The sequence below is a fragment of the Loxodonta africana genome, chromosome 10 (genome assembly GCF_030014295.1).
Source record: "Loxodonta africana isolate mLoxAfr1 chromosome 10, mLoxAfr1.hap2, whole genome shotgun sequence".
Lineage (NCBI taxonomy): Eukaryota > Metazoa > Chordata > Mammalia > Proboscidea > Elephantidae > Loxodonta > Loxodonta africana.
The window spans coordinates 113,027,465-113,049,247 of NC_087351.1; the positions used below are offsets into that span (position 1 = coordinate 113,027,465).

At 43.7% G+C, this 21,783-nt stretch overlaps 1 protein-coding gene across 3 annotated transcripts in view; it reads right to left on the reverse strand.

Moving 5' to 3' along the window:
* EML1 (EMAP like 1) overlaps positions 1–21,783 on the reverse strand; it is a 155,265-nt gene that overhangs the window by 55,810 nt on the left and 77,672 nt on the right. For 2 of the 3 annotated variants that reach the window (XM_064292985.1, XM_064292984.1), the window contains 2 exons: positions 17,270–17,402; positions 7,484–7,618 (listed from right to left, as the gene is read on the reverse strand). In XM_064292985.1, coding sequence (XP_064149055.1) covers positions 7,484–7,618; positions 17,270–17,402 — 268 coding nt within the window. Of the gene's footprint in view, positions 1–7,483; positions 7,619–12,006; positions 12,064–17,269; positions 17,403–21,783 lie in introns of all 3 variants that reach the window. The other variant, XM_064292986.1, reaches the window with a different exon arrangement.

Here is a 21,783-nt window from a genome sequence, read left to right on the forward strand (position 1 = left end):
TAGGGACATTATAAGACGCATTCTACCATAATGTGGAAAGAGAATACGCACTGACCCGAAGATGTGCTTATAGAGCAAATTAAAAGTGGATTATAGAACACATGTAGAAGAACACCGTTATGTCAAAGTTATACATTCAACAACTCGGAAGCAAAGTCTGGATGAAACATAACAAAACGTTAGCTATGAGTTCTCTGAGTGGTTTTGATTTCCTCTTTTTTGGACATCTGGATTTTCTAAAGCACTTGTTACTTGTATAATTATTTACATTAAACAAGGAAAAAAATCTTGCTGAGAGAAGTGAGAGACGGTGTTGGGAAGGCGTGGCTAAAAAAAAAGAAACCATTGAGTCAATTCTGACTCATAGTGAACCTATAGGACAGAGTAGAACTGCCCCATAAGGTTTCCAAGGCTGTAATTCTTACAGAAGCAGACTGCCACATTTTTCTCCTGTAGAGTGGCTGGTGGGTTCGAACCACCGACCTTTCGGTTAGCAGCCAAGTGCTTAGCCACTGTACCACCAGGGTTCCTTCTAAAGCATGGCTGTCAGGGCACAAAAGAGGATGAAGACCCAGTAGAGGAAGGAGCTTGAGCCCTAGGCTGAGGGTTCAGACTCGATTACATGGTCAGTGACAGGTAAAGTAAAAGAAACTTGAGCTTCAAGGAACTTCTAGGCGGCGCCTTGGTTATCTACTGCTGCTAAAACAGAAATACCACAGATGGATGCCTTTAACAAGAGAAATTTATTCTTGCACAGTCTGGGAGGCTAGAAGTCCACATTCAGAGTGCTAGCTCCAGGGAAGGGTTTCTCTCCCTGTCAGCTCTGGAGGAAGGTCCTTGTCATCAATCTTCCCCTGGTGTAGGAGCTTCTCAACACTGGGACCCCGGGTCCAAAGGACACACTATGCTCCCAGCACTGCTTTTTTGGTGGTATGACGTCCCCCGTCTCTCTGCTCAGTTCTCTCGTTTATATCTCAAAAGAGATTGGTTTAAGACACAATCTAATCTTGCAGATTGAGTCCTGCCTCATTAACATAATTACCGCTAATCCCATCTAATTAACATCATACAGATAGGATTTATAACACGTAGGAAAATCACATCAGATGACAAAATGGTGGACAATCACACAATCCTGGGGATCATGGCCTAGACAAGTTGACAGATAATTTTGGAGGACACAATTCAATCCGTGACAGGTGATCAGCAGTTTGAACCCACTTGCAGCTTTGCGCAAGAAAGATGTGGCAATCTGCTTCCATAAGAATTACAGCCTTGGAAACCCTATGGGGCAGTTTAATCTGTCCTCTAGGGTCGCTATGAGTCAGAATAGACTGGGTAACAATGGGTTTTGGGTTTAGGTGTCACTCAAAAAAGCCTTAGCAGATGGCTGAAACATTTTTTGTTCTAACAAAATCAGCATATTGTAACAATTTTCAGATGGAAACAAAGTGTCTTGCTTACAAAGTTGATCTCATTTTCCTCAGAATTACAAAAAGGGAAAAACACTTCATTAATCTAGCGACATCGAACATAAGCTATTTTTCTAAGTAAAGCGCCATTTTTCTGACTGACATAAAATATATTTTTTTAATTAAAAAAATTCCCTATGGGATTAGTATACTGGCTACTTTAATAGAACATGTCTTTCATCTGAATGTTATGGCTGATTCCCTAATTTAAACTTAAAAAATACTTCATTATGACATGAATCACTAATTATTAATATTCATTTACCATCAATAATAAATCGATTGCCATCAAGTCAATTCAGGTTGAGCGACCCTACATCCATGAATAATAAACAAAGTAAATATTAAATTGGTATATATTGTTTTTGATGCTACGGAAGGTTTGTCAGTGCAAAGGTAAAATACCGTTAAAATGTGGCTTGTTACAACTTAAGTATTTTTACATGTTAAACTTTTTTTTTAATGTTAAACATTCTAAGCTAAAGGTCTACAATGTCATAAAAAGGCTGTCAAATCTAGTGACCATTTCTAAAGAAAGTGAGATACAGGGGAAGAAGATTGAAACAACTATAAACAATATAATTTCTATGACACAAACGTAATTATTTTATAACAGGCGCTCTGGTGGCGTAGTGGTTAAGCGTTTGGCTGCTAATCAAAAAGCAGGCAGTTAGAATCCACTAGCCACTCCTTGGAAACCCTATGGGGCAGTTCTTCTCTGTCCTATAGGGTCGCTATGAGTGGGAATCGACTCAGTGGCAATGGGTTTGGTTTCTTTCTTTCTTTTTTTTTTTACATCAAGGAAAATGTAGATATTTAAGAACCCAAAATCACTATTATTTTTATGATCAACACTCAGATTTTTATCATTTATACAGAATGCCCTTTATTTGCGGCAGTTATTACTGAGAAATCTATATACACTGATGGGAAGTTGCGTCTCTTGCCCAGGCGTGCCCTTGCTGTAACTTGCAGAGAAGTGTCACACGTGCTAACAACGGCTTGGCACATGGTGTGCGATAAGTTATGAGCTTTGCTGCAAATAGTCTATAATGAATAACAGTTAAAGCACTGCCATGTGCGAACGGTTTGTTTCTTTTACAAATCAGGACAAAGGTGTGCTGTTAGAACCACAAGGACACTTTGGGTCCCACCAACTACTTTTGGACTGTGGCAGAATCCAGATGGCACACCAGGACTTACATTCACTTACATGAATGCAATTTAACATGAGTCAGACCAGAAAAAAAGACCAGTAACTTGAGATGTCATCTAACAACCTTGTCTTACAAATGAGGAAAATAAAGCCCAGAATTATGAAAATCTCATAAATTACCCTCCTCCACAACCAAGGCCCACAGAAGCAGCAGTCGAGAAATCAATGGATGTACTGCATTGGGGAAATCTGCTACAAAAGATCTCTTTAAAGTGTTAAAAAGCAAAGACGTCACTTTGAGGACTCAGGTGCGCCTGACCCAAGCCATGGTGTTTTCAGCCACCTCACGTGCACGCAAAAGCTCGACGATGAATAAGGAAGACCAAAGAAAAATTGATGCCTTTGCGTTACGGTGTTGGCAAAGAATACTGAACATACCACGGACTGCTGGAAGAATGAACAAATCTGTCTCTGAAGAAGTACATCCAGAATGCTCCTTAGAAACTTGGATGGCGAGGCTTTGTCTCCCTTACTTTGGACATGTTATCAGGAGGGACCAGTCCCTGGAGAAGGACATCATACTTGGTAAAGTAGAGGGTCAGCGAAAAAGAGGAAGACCCTCAACGAGATGGATTGACACAGTGGCTGCAACAATGGGCTCAAGCATAGCAATAACTGTGAGGATGGGGCAGGACGGCGCAGTGCTTCGTTCTGTTGTGCATAGGGCTGCTATGAGTCAGAACTGATTCGACGTCACCTAACGACTCTGCATAGGTCTTTCGACATGGCAGCTACCACAATGATGACCACTCACGGAGTGCCAAGCAGTATGTTAGGTATTTTCCCATGAGTTGCTCATTTAAATGTTATGAAGTTCAAGGGAATTAGGCATACAAACCCTAATCCACAGAGGAAAAAACCAAGGCTCTGAGAAGTGGCAGAACTGGTCACACACCCAGATCCTTCTTTTACTCTACAGCCAGCACCCTTTGCATTAGGTCTTGCTATCTGTGGTAACCAAGCAGGGAGAATCTTATAAAAAATAAGGGAGGACATCTTATAAAAAATAAGGGAGCAATACACAAACGCTGGTAAATGGTGGGAAGATCATATGTCTTGAGACGACTAAAGGCCATATTGTTTAAAAGAGGAATTCCATGGGTGCCACCTCCCTATACCTTTCTTTGCATGCTGCAAGCCCCCGAGACCCAATATTTGCCAAAAGGACTCTCGCTCTGCTTCGGTGCTAGATCAAAAGTAGCCCAAAAGTGAGGCAGCTCACACAGCAATGGAGAGGAAGATGAAGGACAGGGTCAGGCAGCAAGTAAACTGCCAACTTGACTTCGCTTCTATAGCTTCTCAGCTTCTTCCGCTTTCTGTCTGAGTTATTGCTGCAATTTTTCTCATGGGCTCCTAAAGGTACTTGTAAGTATCAGGAATTACCTGGCAGAAGACAGTAACTTCCTCTTTGAAACTTCTTAGGTACCTGCAACTCAACTAGTTTGGTGCTATGCTGGCCTCAACCATTCCTGGGTTCTAAGGTGGCTTTTGTGTTGCTGTGATGCTGGAAACTATGCCACAAATATTTCAAATACCTGCAGGGTCACACTTGGTGGACAGGTTTCAGCAGAGCTTCCAGACTAAGACAGGCTAGGAAGAAGGACCTGGCAATCTACTTCTGAAAAAACTGGCCAGTGAAAACCTTAGCAATAGCAGCTGGAAGATGAGCCCCCAGGTTGGAAGGCACTCAAAATATGACTGGGGAAGAGCTGCCTCCTCAAAGTAGAGTCAACCTTAATGATTTGGATGGAGTAAAGCTTTTGGGACCTTCATTTGCTGATGTGGCATGACTCAAAATGAGAAGAAACAGCTACAAACATCGATTAATAATTGCAATGTGGAGTGCAAGTTGTCAAGGATTTCATTTTATTTGGATATACAATCAATGCCCATGGAAGCAGCAGTCAAGAAATCAAAGGAAGCACTGCACTGGGCAAATCTGCTGCAAAAGACCTCTTTAAAGTACTGAAAAGCAAAGATGTCACTTTGAGGACCAAGGTGTACCTGACCCAAGCCATCGTATCTTTAATTGCCTCATACGCATGCGAAAGCTGGACAATGAATAAGGCAGTCTGAAAAAGAACTGGTGCCTTCAAATTATGGTGTTGGTGAAGAATACCGAATATACCATGGTGTGGTATGATTAATTACTCTTATGTGTGGCCTTTCTAGCTGTGGCCTTGGAACCCCCACCCAGGTGATTGGGCGAGACTGTGTGATACAGTAATTGTGACCTACCAAAAGGATTGGTCTGTTTTGCCTTAAAAAGAGCCAATTCCAGAGCAGACAGAAGGATCCTACCACCCCAAGGAAGAATAGCCAGTAGCAGGAAACGCGTTCTTTGGATCCCTGTGCTGAGCAGCTCCTGGAAGCAGAAGACCGAGAGAATGAGAGACCGAGAGAGACCAAGAGACAGAGAGAGAGAGAGAGAGCGAGCAAGCTGTAACCTTAAAGACATTGAGAAACCGTGGCAGCAGAGACCCAGCAGTAGGAGACAGTGTGGTGGGCTTCCCGGCCCACGGTGAAAGAAGGATGAGAGTCTTTGGGCAGAGACTGAGGGTCAGGGAGAGGCGTGCTTGTGAACTCAGCTGGGGAGAACTGTATCCTGAGTGTTCCTGAGCCTGAATTATAACTGTTACTTCCCTATTAAACCCCATAATTATGAGTATGGTCTGTGAGTCTGTGTGGCCATTTTAATGAATTATCGAACCCAGTAGAGAATGCTGTGGGAGAGAAGGCTGGTGTTAGAGCTGGTAAAAAATGGCGGAGAGAGGGGCCTTGTCTGGCCTCCACCTAATAGGAGTCAGCCTCGCACTGTTGATTTTGGTTCTCTTTCCCCCTTTTGGGGTTGGAGGAAGTCAGACACTGCCCCCAAGCTGTTTTTACACATGGACCACAAGAAGAACAAACAAATCTGTCTTAGAGGAAGTACAGCCAGGATGCTCCTTAGAAGCAAGGATGGGAGACTTCGACTCATATACTCTGGACATGTTATCAGGAGGCACCAGTCCCTGGAGAAGGACATCATGCTTGGTAAAGTAGAGGGTCAGAGAAAAACAAAGAAGACCCTCAATGAAATGGATTGACACAGTGGCTGCAACAACGGGCTTAAACATAGCAACGACTGTGAGGATGGTGCGGGGCTAGGCAGTGTTTGGTTCTGTTGTACACAGGGTTGCTATGAGTTGGAATTGACTCATCGGCATCTAACGACAACAAGGAGACAAAGACTTTACTTTGAAATGAACATGTTCAGTTGCTTGGATTATTTTTAGAAAATGATTAGTACATTTTCCCAGTCCCTTACTTCCAAATCACAATTTCCTACTGTGGCATTTTTTAAAATCCTTTGTAAATATCTTTTATGGAAATATTTACCCAGGACATTTACCAAAGCCATAGGATTTAAAAGATAAAACAGATTTGGAGTTTACACAATGTGGATTCTTCTTGGAAATTCTTTTTAATAAAAATCAGATGTGCAAAGAAGAGGCCAAGTTGTTGAGCACTGCCAAGATCTAGGCATTTCAGGTCAACTTGCAAAGCTTACTCTCACAGTAGAGAAACCCGAGGCCACCATGCCTCACTCACTAACTCGCCTTCTGTGGCCACTGTGACCACTGTAACCACATAAACCAAAAAACCCGTTGCTGTCTTACTTCCAAGGTATTATCACCCAATTAGCATAATCTTCTGATAAGAAATACCAAGCCTCAGTCTGAAGAAGGGAGAACCCCATGTCAAGGGTCCAGAAATTGTTAGCTGACTGTGGGCTTGACCGGCTGTAGAGGTGAGAAGCACTTGCATTTTTTTTTTTTTTCTCCTGCAAAAGGTATCTTTTGAGTATAAAACTGAAAAGGAGTTTAAGTTTCCTTTATAGGACTGAATCCAAAGGATTTACAAACTTGGAATTTTTGCAGCCTGTGGGTTTGAGTTGATTGCTTTATGACTAAGCTTTCTCCTTACGTGAACATTTGAAAAAGAACACGGTTAGCCCGAGAAGCTGAAACTCCTCTCTAAGCCTTGCTAAAGAGAATAAAATTAAAGTACAACATGTAAAGAGAGAATAAAATGCAGTGCTGGATACGTATACACAGAGAAGCTGATCTCATGTCCATAATACACTCTTTGAAAAATGAGATAGTACCAATTAAACATGAAACAAGCAATTACAATGCCACAACTTTGCTTTCACTAATAAAATGTTACTGTTAATTTCACAGATATTTATTATAATACGTTATGAACTAACATCAGAGAAACATTCAAAATCAGGAGTAACTGCATTTCATGAAACCAAGAAGAAAAATGGTTCATATTTCTGGTGTTAGCCCAATTACAAACATTTTCTAACAAATCATAAAAGCACAACTTTTCACCTACTCAGCCTCAGATACAGCTGCTAACCTCAAAACAATCCACTAAAACTAGTTTTAAAATGGCAGCAGGGTGTTCTGGAGATATAAGACGCTCCCTGTGGAAATTCTGAACAGCTTGCCAAGGTCCAGGTACTTGGTGCTGGGCAAATTCTCAGGAGCTACTTACATCTACGCAAGAATGCTGGGAGTTCAGGTGATGATTGTGCTAACTGGGCAATAGTGTGTGTGAACCCTGACTAGCAGCTGCCCCCATATGGCTGTTGACTAGAGCCCACAGTCACCTCACCAGACGGCCCCATGCTCTGGCCAGAGCCCCTAGTTCGTCTGCATCTAAGGGGACCTTCTGAATCATCTCTGGGGACAACAGGTAGTAAAATATCTGAACAGCAGGAACCAGGAGATAAGCTGTCCCTTACCTTTCACTGTTCTTTTTGCCACTAGAAGAACTGCTGGTGGATCCCGTTCGATTGCGGTTTCCTTTGGAGTCCCCATAGCTCTCCCTTCGACCGCCAGGAGAGACTCGTTCAGAAGAGCTGGTCCTTTTGATGGTACTAAAAAAGGGGTGTAAATGACAATGATACACTTAAATACCATGATTTTATTTTATTGCCAAGTGTAACAATACACACCAAAAAAAACAAACCAAACCCATTGCCATCGAGTCAATTCTGACTCATAGCGACCCTATACACATAAACCAAAAAACCCGTTGCTGTCTAGTCAATTCTGACTAATAGCCACCCTTTAAGACCAGGTAGAACTGCCCCATAGGGTTTCCAAGGAGTGGCTGGTGGAGTCGAACTGCCACCCTTTTTGGTAAACAGTTGGATAACCTTTGTGGTTAACCACTGTACCACCAGGGCTCCAGTATACACATAGGGCATCATATTTCCATGCAGGTATTTACAAGTTAGACTGGCTCTAAAATCCTAAGTCCAGAGACAAAATGTTTTCTGGATGTCTCTTGGAATCAGTGCCTCTGCTCACTGCCAATGTGACTGTGGCAATTAGTGCAGCTCAAAGCAGTAGAGAAAATGGAACCTGCAGATCCCCAACAATATAGTGTGAGAGCACTCCCAGCCTAAAGGGAAACAGTCCTGCCCTAGAGTAGGCTTCAGTCTAGAGCAGTGGGTCTCAGCCCGGGGCCTTTTTGTCCTCCATTTAGCAGCGTCTACAGACACCAGGGGGTCGCTACTGGCGTCTAGTGGGTTAGATTAGCTCAGGTGCCCTTGAGTTGGCTCCGACTCATAGTGTCCTTATGTACGACAGAACAAAACATCGCCTAGGCCTGTGACATCCTAACAGTAGTAGGTATGTTTGAGCCCCCTGTTGCAGCCACTGTGTCAATCCACATCTTGTTGCAGGTCTTCCTCCTTTTTGCTCTCCCTCCAGGGATTGGGTAGAGGCCAGGGATGTTGCTGAACACCCTACAGTGCCCAGGACAGTCCCCCCCCACCAAGAATTATCCAGCCTAAAATGTTAACAGTGGTGAGATGGAAGAGCCCTGGCCTAACGGCACACGTGGAACATACACAAATAGAATGCCATACATAATGACAGAAACATTCCACCATATGTAAAATGCCTTTGTTTAGAAGCAGTGTCCACGTCAGGGTTTAACTTTCTTTTGTGTTAACAGGAGAGCAGAGTAGTTGGAAGCCCGGAGAGGGAGGTCTGGAGAAGGCTTCCTATGGACTGTGAGTTTCTGGAAATCAAATGAATGGCTTGAATGTGTAGTAATTACACAGTAGAGAAGGGTGAGTCTGCTCTAGGCAAAGGGAAACCCACAGGCATGACAGTGAATCCGAGCCAGGGAAGGGGTAACGGGTGGAGCGTGGAACCACCATGTAGGCTAGGTATCCCAGGACATTCGTTTATCTGAAGCAGCAGGTCATACATGTCTTCAGCTCCTATCTCATTTATCTTTTTTGTATACTTTGCAAAGCCTAGCATAGGAACTTGATTGGTATTTATTAAATGAAATGAATGAATGGGAGAATGGAAGTATCTCAGGAAAGGACAAGAGTTGCTTTAATTTAGAGGTGACTCTAAGGTGGATGGGTGGGTGGTGGCGTTCCTGGGCAGGGGCTCTGGGAAGAGGGTCAGACCGGGCGAGTCAGATCTGGACGCATGGAGTTGGGGTGTTGGTGAGACACACGGTGGGCTGGAGAAAATACAAGTCTGCCACTCACAAGACAGCTAGGGACAGGAATCGTCCACCTAGTGGTCACTGAGGGGCCACTGAACAGGGACTGAAGGGAATTACCAAGCGAGGAGGTGAGAAAGGAGAGAAGCCCCTGGGAAATACCCACTTACAAAGACGTGGGTGAGGAAAAGAAACTGCTGCTGGAGGCTAAGGCAGTAGAGACACTGGGAGGGTGGACTGAGGGATGAGGCCCGGCAGTTAGAAGTGTTGAGTGGCTTCTGCGAGGGCAGAGATGAAGCCAACTTTCAGTCAGGAGTGAAAAAGAACTGAAGAGCTGAAGGCAGCAGGGCTCCGGCTACTGGGCTGAATGTCCATATCCTTATCTGTAAGCCAGAGTGACTGCCTCTCTCCTCAGGTAGCTGTTTCCCGCCCTTGCTCCTCCTCAGCAGCCATCACACCCTCTGCCTGGCCGTCCTTTCCTTCCCTTCTCCCTCCTCTGCCCGGTCCATCCTTCAGCTCAACCGTCAGTGCTTTTCCTTTATAATGTCTAATCTCTCAGTTAATCATCTCTCAGCATGTTTTCAAAAGCTGTAGGGTTGGTCACCTTTTGAAAAATCACCACACCCCGTGACTGCTTAGAGCAACAAGTGCAGTTTGAGGAGCAAACACAAATAACATGACCGTGAGAAAAACTATTTTTATTTTAATGCACTTTCTGCATAGTCTTTTTGGTGACCGAGGAAATGCTGGGCTTACATCAGAATCTTACAACTAGAATTTGCATGGCGTGCTTGTCATGGATTGAATCGCGTCCCCCCAAAATATGTGTCAACTCGGTTAGGCCATGATTCCCAATATTGTGTGATTGTCCGCCATTTTGTCATTTGATGAGATTTCCCTATGTGTTGTAAATTCTATCACCATGATGTAATGAGATGGATTAGTGGCAGTTATACTGAGATCTACAAGATTAGATAGTGTCTTAAGGCAATCTCTTTTGAGATATAAAAGAGAGAAGCGAGCAGAGAGACATGGGGACCTTGTACCACCAAGAAAGCAGTGCCGGGAGCAGAGTGCATCCTATGGACCCGGGGTCCCTGCACTGAGAAAGCTCCTCATTCAGGGGAAGATTGATGACAAGGACCTTCCTCCAGAGCCAATAGAGAGAAAGCCTTCCCCTGGAGCTGATGCCCTGAATTTGGACTTGTAGCCTCCCAGACTGTGAGAGAATAGTTTTTTTGTTGTTGTTAAAGCCATTCACTTGTGGTATTTCTGTTATAGCAGCACTATATAACTAAGACAGTGCTTTAAGGTCGAAACATGAATTTTTGGAACGCTCAATTTTGGGACAAAGAAATTATAGATCTTAAGAGAGCATTACATTTCTGAAATTTGGGATTGAAGTCTAAAGATTATAGAAACCTTTGTGTTTAAAGTGCAAGTGGAAAAACACCCAGCTATTTTAACTTACCCATTGCTGTCGAGTCGATTCTGACTCATAGTGACCCTATATGACAGAGTAGAGCTGTCCCACAGGGTTTCCAAGGCTGTAATCCTTATGGAAGGAGGCCTGGTGGCACAGTGGTTAAGCACTCAACTGCTAACTGAAAGGTCGGGCTGTTCAAATCCACCAGTCGCTCCTCGAGAGAAAGCTGTGGCAATCTGTGTCTGTAAAGATTACAGCCTTGGAAACCCTATGGCAGTTCTACCCTGTCCTATAAACCAAACCAAACCCATTGTGGTTGAGTGGATTCCAACTCATAGTGACCCTATAGGACAGAGCAGCACTGCCCCACAGGGTTTCCTAGGAGTGCCTGGTGGATTCAAACTGCCAACCATTTGGTTAGCAGCCGTAGCTGTTAACCACTACACCACCAGGGTTTCCACCCCGTCCTATAGGGTCGCTATAAGCCGGAATTGACTCGATAGCAGTGGGTAGTCTTTAAGGAGGCAAACTGCCACATCTTTCTCCCGTCCTCCTGTGGAGCCGCTGGAGGGTTCCAACCATCAAAATTTCAGTTAGCAGCCAAGCACTTACACACTGCACCACGAGGGGTCCTTTAATTTAACTCAGTGGGATTATTTTCCAAGCATCTAGCACAAGGCTCCCAAGCATGGTGTACCCCAACCAGGTACAGGGACAGAAGAGCAGCAGCAGACACCAACCCAGAGCTCCTAGGCTCCCCCTGGAGTCCACGGTAAGTTCATGGCAATTTTAAGAATTGTACACATACCCTGGAAGAGCTGACAAACCATGACTATTAATCAGTTATGACAAACGTTAGCCAATTTTCTAATGACTAAGACTCAATCTAGCAGATGACAGTTAACAGGGGATGTGATGACGGAGACAACAGCAGTCAACAGGCACTGAATGCTTCATGTTTCATACATATCATTTAACTGAAATCTCAAAAGTCCCCTACAAAAGTTATCATTATCCCCATCTTGTAGTTAAGGAAACAAATTCAGGGACAGAAAGTGACTGAGGTGAAGTCACATAGCAAGTGGCTGGGCTGACTTCATCCCTGGTCTCCCCTCCCCACTGCCCCACATACCACTTTAGTATGATCATCTACAATTTCTGAAACCCAGAAGTACACTAGTTTGACATCGAAGTACACTGCTGGACATCTAAGCCGCAGGTTGATGTCAATCATGAATACCGGTGCATGAGTTCAGATCTCATAAACTGCAGGCAGCGGATAAGACCTTTAAGCCATGGTGTTAAAAGAAAGGTAAAACTACCAAAGGAGCAACTAAGGTTATACACACAAATCTAAGGCCCCTCACCTTGGTGTTGATCTATTCAGTTTGCATGCATTGAGAAGGCTCACAGACCTGTTTAATCTATATGGAAGAGGCACAGAAACAAAGCAGAAAAAACGTGAGTGCAATGATAAAAGCGTGGGAAAACATATTATAAGCTTCAATAGATTACAGAACACACAGCAGATATCACAAAGGAAAAACATTTTAGTTTGCATATGTAGACCTGGAGAGACTCCATCACCACTCTTCAGGGTATCAGTCATTCACACACCTGCATTAAAATGTTAAACTTTTTTTTTTTTAATCTACTACTATTGTATACATAGGAAAAAAACAAGACATTTCCTTGTGAGAGCCCAGAGCTCTTACGAATTAAAGAGGATTTGCCAGGAGTCCAAGTGAGGGACAGAAAACACAGCTTGAAGACAAGACATTCGAGTAATGAGGGCGGCCGGCCAGAGCTGTACATTCACAGTGGGGGCCTACTCTCACACACAGGGGGAATATCAAAGACGTTTCAGGCCTGCTGGACAGCAAGCGAAAAGTAACACTGTGTTTTCAAGGTGGGAGAAGTACTGGCCTGTGAGAGACGCTGCACGACAATGCAGTGCATTTTCTAGTGCGTAAGGCAAGTCAACTATTTTTGGTGTAGAAATGCATAGATATCGTCGTGATTTTCTTTCCCCTCCTGCTCTCTACTGTCACGTCCCATTCACAAACCTTCGAGTTCTGAAAATACAATGGTTTTTACATTACATTATATATTGCATTAAATATTCCTGGCCTGTTTAAATGAAATGCTGTCGTTGCTGGTTGCCATCGAGTTGATTCCGACTCACGGAGATTTCAGACAACAAATTTTTTGCAATATAACCGGTGATCAGGAGAGTGGCCCTCCTTCTTCTAACCATCATACAGTACTCCAAGCATAATAAGCTGCCATTACACCTTTCTTTCATCATGTAATTTGGAATTAAGAATTGGTTTTCCAAAATTTTGCTAAAAGACCCGAAACTTTTACAGTCAAACAAACCAAAATCCGGCAGATAGCTCTTAGGCAGGACCAGTTATTTTTTTGTGATTTTACCGGTAATAACAGCAGTGGTGACTGACCCTGTGTTAAAACAATTATTCACTCAACAAACACTTATTAGGCATCAATCATATCTGGGTGCTAGGCTGGGCACTGGAGAGTCAACGATGGGAGAATGGGACAGATCTCCTGATTTCTTCTGCAAATTATGAGAGAATTCTGATAGACTGAGATTGCTTACTTAATAATTAATACTTAATGATTAATAATTAAAAATTACTTAATAATTAAATCTTTCACCATCTAAAAAATATTGTTGTGGCAATTACCAAGTCATTTCCTAGAAGGCTGGTGGCCTGAGAAAATCTGACAGAACCTGAGCACAGAGCGAAAAACTGTATTGCTTCTGGTAAAGGGACAGGTACCCATGGGTCTTCCTCTGTTCGGCAGTACAATACTTCAATCTCTACTTTGTTACTGAGAATGGACTCGAAACATGAATTTAACATCTCTGTTTCAATGGATCTAAACAACAGAGAAATACATTGAAAATAATTTTTAAAAAGAGAGTCAAATCAGATTTTGGTTTTCTAGTCCTTAAATCGTGTACGTATTTGGCTCTGATCTCAGTGCAATTACAGATGCTGTATTTTTTAACACAAAACAAGTGGAACAATTTTTCCAAAGCACTATGGGCTGTCTGTTTGCAAGTAGCAGATACGTACCATTCTATCCTATACTTGGTGCGAGCATTTTTTTACATAATGCTCTTTTTATACCAGCCTTGTTCTTTGATCTCTCTTCTCACAGGGCTGCCCCATTGTGAGGTTCTACCCGAGGGCTGGGAGAATGCTTGTCTTTCTCCTGAGCCAGGGAAATGCCGCGCTATTGTCTGCTTCACATCCCCACCGAGCAAGGTATGACCTACAGTGTCTTCCCTGGATTTTCTGCTGCTTTTCCTCTGACTAATGGAAACAAAGCTTTTCCCAAGGATTCCAAATTAAGCCCCTGATCGAAGTCTTAATTGGCAACACAAAGCACAACCACTGGTTGTTGGACAATTTCCAAGTGGGATTTTTTCCTTAAGTACCAGGCTGAAAAACACTGGAGGAAAAAAAACAAACAGACCTATCCTCTCAGCCACACATGCTCCAACTGGGCTAGTTTTGAACTCTGACACGGAAAAATTCCTACATGATTATAAACGTTTGAAATGGCTTGAGGGTTATTTTAATCTTGATATTCCAAATGCCCTGCTCACTTCTTTTTGTTTCCAAATTCTCTCCCAGTGAGAGATCTGTAGGAGCCTTATCACAGGGGAACACTTTGATGCTACCGTTCACGTTTCCAACTTCCACATGATGGGAACTCACCTCCTCCGGAGCCCCGCCAGAATAAAGAGAATAAATGAATCCCTATACCTTCATACTGAAAAGGAAGAGTCCTGAACACTCTGACCAGAAAACCATGTATTTCTCGTTGGCAGCTCTATGCTAACAATAGCTTTTCAGACAATCATACTGACTATTTTGTAAATTAAAAAGAAACATCTACAGAGCCCTTAGAATACTTCTGGAAGGAAGATTAGCATTTGAATACTAATATAACTATATATATGGAAACCCTGGTGGCGTAGTGGTTAAGTGCTACAGCTGCTAACCAAGGGGGTTGGCAGTTCAAATCCACCAGGTGCTCCTTGGAAACTCTACAGGGCAGTTCTACTCTGTCCTATAGGGTCGCTATGAGTCGGAATCGACTCGATGGCACTGGGGTGGGTTTGGATATATATACATAATTTGGCTACTAACAATGAGAAGTCATGGTGGCACACTGGTTAAGAGCTGTACTGCTAACCAAAAGGTCGGCAGTTCGAATCCACCAGTCACTCCCTGGAAACTCTATGGGGGCAGTTCTACTCTGCCCTATATGGTCATTATGAGTCAGAATCAACTCTACGGCATTGAGATTACTAACAATATTATTCATTCATTCCTTCCCTTCCCTTCCTTTCTCTCTCTACCTCTCTTTCTTCCTTTTGATAATGTCACTGAGAGTAATCACCACCCATGAGCCCTTTCCAACATGGTGGAACACAAGGGCAGGAGCCCCAGGGCTCTGCTCACAGATCAGAGCTTGGTTCTTGACATGGAGTCCAGCCCCACAGCCCCTTATTAATGGACAGTGCCGTCTCTTGAACTTGCACTTGGCCAGGAATCTCTGCTCAGAGTCCCCTACTTCTGACAGCTGCTCCTGTCTTCACTCCCTGTGGCCTCTCAAAACACTACTGCTTCTAACAAGTGTGCAGAAAGGAGGGGGCATAAATGAGTGATGACTTCCAAGTATAATTACATCGAGCATTTTTTGTGAGTCGATACCAGGGCTGACCTGGAAATCTCGACGGGGAGCAGCCTAGCAGAGTGAAAAGAGTGGGCTTTGGAGCCAAACAACCTGGGTTTGAGCCCACGTTCCCCACTCTCTAGCATGGGACCCTTGGGCAAGTCACTTTACTTCCCTGAGCCTCAGTTTCCTCACTGGCAAAATAGGGAAAATAATATCTTTTTGCAAGACTGTTTAAAGGACTAGAGATAATGGTGTAAGAAAAACCTGGCACTTAGGCTTTTATTATCACCCCAAAATGACTCTTCACGATCTCTGATTTAAACAGAGGGTGAAGTACCCACTAACGCCTCCTTGTCTTCCTCACGTTCTTGAAAAAAGTACCATTTATAGTCTATTGCTCAGTCTGACTCCTGCAGTCAGTGTCAGAAATCGCATACCCCAGCCTTCCCTACCTTGAATAAACGTTTCAAATATTAGAACGCAAAATATACTTTGCCAGGAATTCTAACTATCATGCCAACGAATCCTACGCGGTCTAAGAAAACCACGAACAGTCGGTTGGGTGAAGGGCGTCACTGCACTACATCAAAGTTACTTGAGACCAAACACAGAGATGTTGACAGTCAAATGGCACGAATGCTTGACACTGGCTCTTATAAAGAAGCAAACGAACCAAAAGCTGGAAATTACACCTACATTTGTATTTTTACTTCCTGTTTTTGTTTTTGTTTTTTTTTTAGTGCTCTGAAAAAAGGTTTTTCTTTTATTCAAATTTCAAATATTAAAGAGGTACAAATTACGAAGTTCTATTTTCTTTAAATATAAAGGAAAGGAATCTCATCCTTCATTAACTACCTGCTACTTGAAAACATCATTGCTCTCAATCTTACAACACCTAGATAAATAAAAAGATTGTCTGTCTCTACTGCTGCCAGTTAGAATCCAGGAGGTCATCTGTGTTGATGATAAATACAAATGATCCAAACAAGCATTAAACAGATATGAAAGGAGACCAAGAATTTCATTTTAAAGTTCTGAAGAGCCATGTAAAGCCAACTTCCTTAAACACAAAATGGAAGTACATGAAACTCTATCTGATGAACACAACGAAAATGTGTCTGGTCAAGGACAAGCTGTTGTGCACAGACACTCGACAGTGGGCTCAGGAGATTTTCAGGACAAGTCACAGCCTAGCACGGAGTCAGGCACGGACCCCTGCAAGCCTACTGGGCATCCTCAGTGCACCTGTGCGTCATCACGTCCCACGTCCCCCGTGCACACGAGGCTGTTAGTAGCTCAGTTAACTCTACAGGGGCTGCCGCATTCTTATACCACACCAGCGAGGTCGAGTGGTGGGAGAAGTGCTTTAAGGCTTGCTATACAAGATAACCACCAGGTACATGATTTCCCAGAGCCTAACCACTCAGAAAAGTGGCCTGGCAAGTAAGATATAAAATTTTAATATGACAACTACGAAAAGGTAGAAAAGAGCAAACTGTGATCTGACAGACAATATTAATATCTAGAATTTCACCGTTACGTGGAATTTAAAGGTATAAACTTGTGCATATTTTACAGATAAAAACTGAATTTTGCTATATTCCATGTATGGACTTGGGAATAGCAAATTCATCTTCGTTTTTTCAAAAAAGAACAGTAGGTAAAAAATACAAAATGGCACACTGTGGTTTTAGCCAATGAGATTTCAAAGTTAATATGATTAAATCTAAAAAAAAAAAAAGGCCGAATAATACATTTATGTAGTTTCTGTCATGGCAACATACCAAATATTGTACTTTTTATAAGCTTTAGCTCAGACCAGTAATTGTAAAGTGTTATATAATAATAATAATACTCATTCTAAAATCTGAGAAGGAACTGCTCTCAGGATTTAAGACATGGCTTGCCTACCTTTTGGTTGCCGGCACAGCAGTCTCTTTCCTGGCCCCAGAGGGGGATGGCAGAGAGCCACTTGGTTTCTTTGGTAACACAGTGCCGTTGTTGACAGTGGTTCTTAAAGGCAGGGTCTGCACCAGAGGTCTTGCTGTAAGACAAGCACAGACGAACATGAGAACTTTCCCTGGCAGAGGTAACTCACGGCGGAACTTATGACATGTGGAAAGGGCAAGCATCAGTTCAAAAACGCCAGCAGAACTGACAGGGCTGCAAAGCAATTCCAAGGAGAAGGGATCGAATTTTCAACAAACGGTGCTGGAATAATGAACCCAGACACAGTCCTCACACTTTACACAAAAATTAGCTCAAAATGAACCGTAGACCTAAATACAAAACTTCTAGAAGAAAACATGGGAGAAAAATCTCTGTGACCTTGGTTTTTGTGAGGAGTTTTTAGATACAAAAGCAAAAACACAATTCATGAAAGAAAAAAATTAGTAAGCTGGACTTAATGTAAACACCTTTGGTCTCTGAAAGGCACTGATACAAGAATGAAAAGACAAGCCACAGACTGGGAGAAAATACTTGCAAATCACATACTGATGAAGGACTTATATACAAAATATACAAAGACCTCTGAAATTTCAACAGTAAAAAAAACAAACCCAATTTAAAAAACGGGCAAAACATCTGAACAGACACCTCAGCAAATAAGACATATATATGGCAAAATAAGCAGATGAAAAGATGTCAATGTCATTTGTCACTAACCAAACCCACTGCCGTCGAGTCGATTTCAATTCATAGCAACCCCATAGGACAGAGTAGAACCGCCACATAGAGCTTCCAAGGAGCGCCTGCTGGATTCAAACTGCCAATCTTTTGGTTAGCAGCTGTAAGGCACTTAACCACTCTGCCACCAGGGTTTCCTCATTTGTCATTAGGGAAATGCAAATTAAAACAATAATGAGATACCACTACACACCTATTAGAATGGTTAAAATCCAAAATAACTGACGAGTTACCAATGGCTGCTCAGCATGGTCTCTCAGAATCATACTGTTTCTAACAAGTGTGGAGACAAAATGGAGACCTTTGAATGTGACTGTCTTTGGTTATCTAGTGTTGCTATAACAGAAATACCACAAGGGGATGATGGCTTTAATAAAAAGAAGTTTATTTCCTCACAGGAAAGTGGGCTAAAAGTCCAAATTCAGGGCATCAGCTCCAGGGGAAGGCTTTCTCTCTCTGTTGGCCCCCTCATTAATCTTCCCCCAAGCCAGGAGCTTCTCCATGCAGGGACCCTGGGTCCAAAGGACATGCTCTGCTCCAGGCACTGCTTTCTTGGTAGTATGAGGTCTCCAGCGCTCTGCTTGCTTCCCTTGTAAAATAAAAGGTGGTGCAGACCACAACCCAGGGAAACTCCCTTTACATTGGATCAGGGACATGACCTTAGTAAGGGTGTTACAATCCCACCCTAATCCTCTTTAACAAAAAATTACAATCACACAATACTGGGAATCATGGCCCAGCCAAACTGACACACACGTTCTGGGGGCGACATAATTCAATCCATGACAGCCACCTTATTTCCAAGTAGTGACTCTGCAGATAGAATTAGTGAAGATGAGGTCATAGTGGATTAGGGCTGGTCCTGAACCCAATGACTAATGTCCTTATAAGAAGGACGTATGAAGACACAGAGGAGGAGGAAGCTACGTGAAGATGAAGGTCAAGACTGGACTGATGCAGCTACAAGCCAAGGAATGCCAAGAGCTGCCAGTGACGCCCAGAACCAGGAGAAAGGCACAGGACACATTCTCCCCAGGGCCCCTCAGAGAAAGTGTAGCCCTGCCAACACCTTGATTTCAGGCTTCTAGCCTCCACAACAGTGAGAGGATAAACTTCTGTTGTTTGAAGTCACCCACTTTGTGGGACTTTTTTATGGCAACCCCAGGAAACCAGTACAGAGGCAATATTAAATTGTCTCATGTCTGTCCTTTCTATCTACTATTACTGTCTCTTCCAGTCTCTCCTCAGCGTACCCTGCAGCGTCTGCCTCCCAGCCCTTTCTGCAGGCTGTGTCCAGGCTAATCTCCTTAAAAACTCTTATCAACATCCTTAATTAGAAATCTTCAGTGCTTCCCTATAGCCTGCTGCACCATCAAGGGTTACCAGCACCAACATGAAATTTAAAGAGCTGAAATAATGATACCAGCTATCGAGTGCTTGGTGGTAAGCAGAGTGCTAAACAACCTGAAAACCATTATCTCATGTAATCGGGACGTTATCTTGCTTCATCCAATTCTCATTTTACAACAAGGCCTAGAAAAGGGACGGGGGAGAGGATACTGACCCCCACCTTCTAGGCTAGGGTTCCTCCACTCTACCAAAGTAAATTTATTCTCTTATAAGGATTGATGACTTAAGTCTCCTTCCACCTAACCTACTCTATTGCTCACACTATGCTCCCAGACTCACCAGCCAACAAGCAAAACAAAACAACAAGCAAAAAAAATTCCCGCCTTTTTTTTTTCATCCCTAGCTCCTTAGCTTTGTTTCTGTGGGGGCTCTCAGATTTAAGTGTGCATCAGAATTACCTGGAGGGCCCGTTGAAATGCAGATTTCTAGGCCCCACCCCATAGTTTCCAGTTCAGTAGGGCTGGGGTAGGGCCTGAGAACCTGCCTTTCTAGCAAGTTTTCCAGCACTGCCCAAGCTGCTGGTTCAGGGGCACGAGGTGAACCACTGGTTCATGCTTCCGTCCAGCTCTGCGCCCCGCTCCTCATTCTTCCAGCCCTCACTGATCACCGCTTTCTCTGGACTCTAGGTCTGCACCTGCGCGCTGTACACAGCAAGTCTGCCCCTCACAGCTCACGCTGACTATTAAATGCTGCAGTTTCATGGACATGCGTCCTATCTTCCCAGTTAGCGCGAGTGGAGACAGCTGTGCCTTGGGGGACATAGGAGCGGGGGGTGCACATTGCTGTGCCCAGGCACAGTGTCAGTGGAGTAGAATCCCCTCCCAGCTCCAGAGGCTGTCCACCCAAGAGGAGGGAGCAGTTCCTAGAACCCAGGGCAGCGACACTCAATGGAGGACACAGCCTTGTGACCCTCTGACCTCACTCTCTTCCATCCTCCTCCTGCTGGGCCTCCCCTAGCTCCCACTGACTGGAAGCTGGCCTGCCAGGGAGCTCCTCAGAGCAGTCCATACGGGTCAGCTCCAGGGCTGGAAGCTGGCGGAAGCGGGGGGCAAAGAAAGGGCGTGAGGGGCAACCTGAACATCCCTGGCCCCCAGCTCCTTGCAGGCACTTGGTCAGGTCCCTCCTCCGCCCCACCCACACACCCATCTAAGAGGCCAGGCAGCCACCTCTAGGCGCCCAGCACCTCTGAGGCACCCACTGTGCCTTGCCTTTACCATTCGTCACCCACAGAGCACCCGGCTGCAACTGTCTATGGCTGTGCTCTCTACCCCAAGGCATGAGACTGCAGGCTCCTGCAAGGAAGCACTACTACAGTGCCTACACACAGAAAAGCCAGGTGCCATCACCTCGACTCCGGCCCAAGGCGACCTCTTATGTGACAGAGCAGAACCGTGCTCTGTAGGGGTTTTCAGTGGCTGATTTTTCAGAGGTAGGCTGCCCAGTCTTTCTTCTAAGGTGCCCAGGGTAGACTCAAACCGCCAATCCTTCACTTAGCAGCCAAAAACGTTAACTATTTACACCGCCCAGAGACTGCACACACAGGTGGTACTCAGTATGTATTTGTCGATCGAAACCACATTAAACTTTAGTGACGAGAATGCTGCTTCTGTGAGAAGGCGCTATGTTGCCATTTCCGAGTCGCTAATAAGTTTTTTAAAAATTTTTTTCTTGAGTCTTAATTTTAAAATTGAGTTTCATAATAATCTAGTATTGTCCTTTCGCCGAAAGGGGAAATAGGATTTTAAAAGCCTGTGAAAAGAAAATCATGCGCGTGCAACAGGCCTCCCTAGAGTGCATGATACGGTTTTATATACTAAACGATAACAGAAACAGAGTAGCATTGGGAGCAGACAGAACCATTTAAGTTGTGATGGGAAACTCTGAAAGGAAAGAAAAAAAGAGAGGAGGGAGGAAGAGGAAGAGAAGGGTGACCACTCTTGAAATGACAGGGAAGCTGGAAAGACCCTCCCTTGGCAAGATTCAATCACTGTTACATCTTTCTTGATAATATCCTAGGGTTTTGCCAGGACTGAATTCTTAAAAAGCATAATAATCACCACCACTAAATATCTATTTTGCACATGACATCATACCAACTTTCTTCCATGTCTAAAAATTATTAGCTGCCCAAACAACAGAGGTTGCTGCCATAAAGGAAAACTTTTGGGAAAAAAAATGTCTCCAATCTGAACATGATCAGATCATGAAGACGGCAGGACACGAGAGCATCTGTAAGGAAGCGTTTTAAGACAAGCAATCTTCTTTAAAAAACCCAGGAGAGAAACAGCACCAGGGGAGGTTTAAAACACAATTTCCTGCTCATGAGG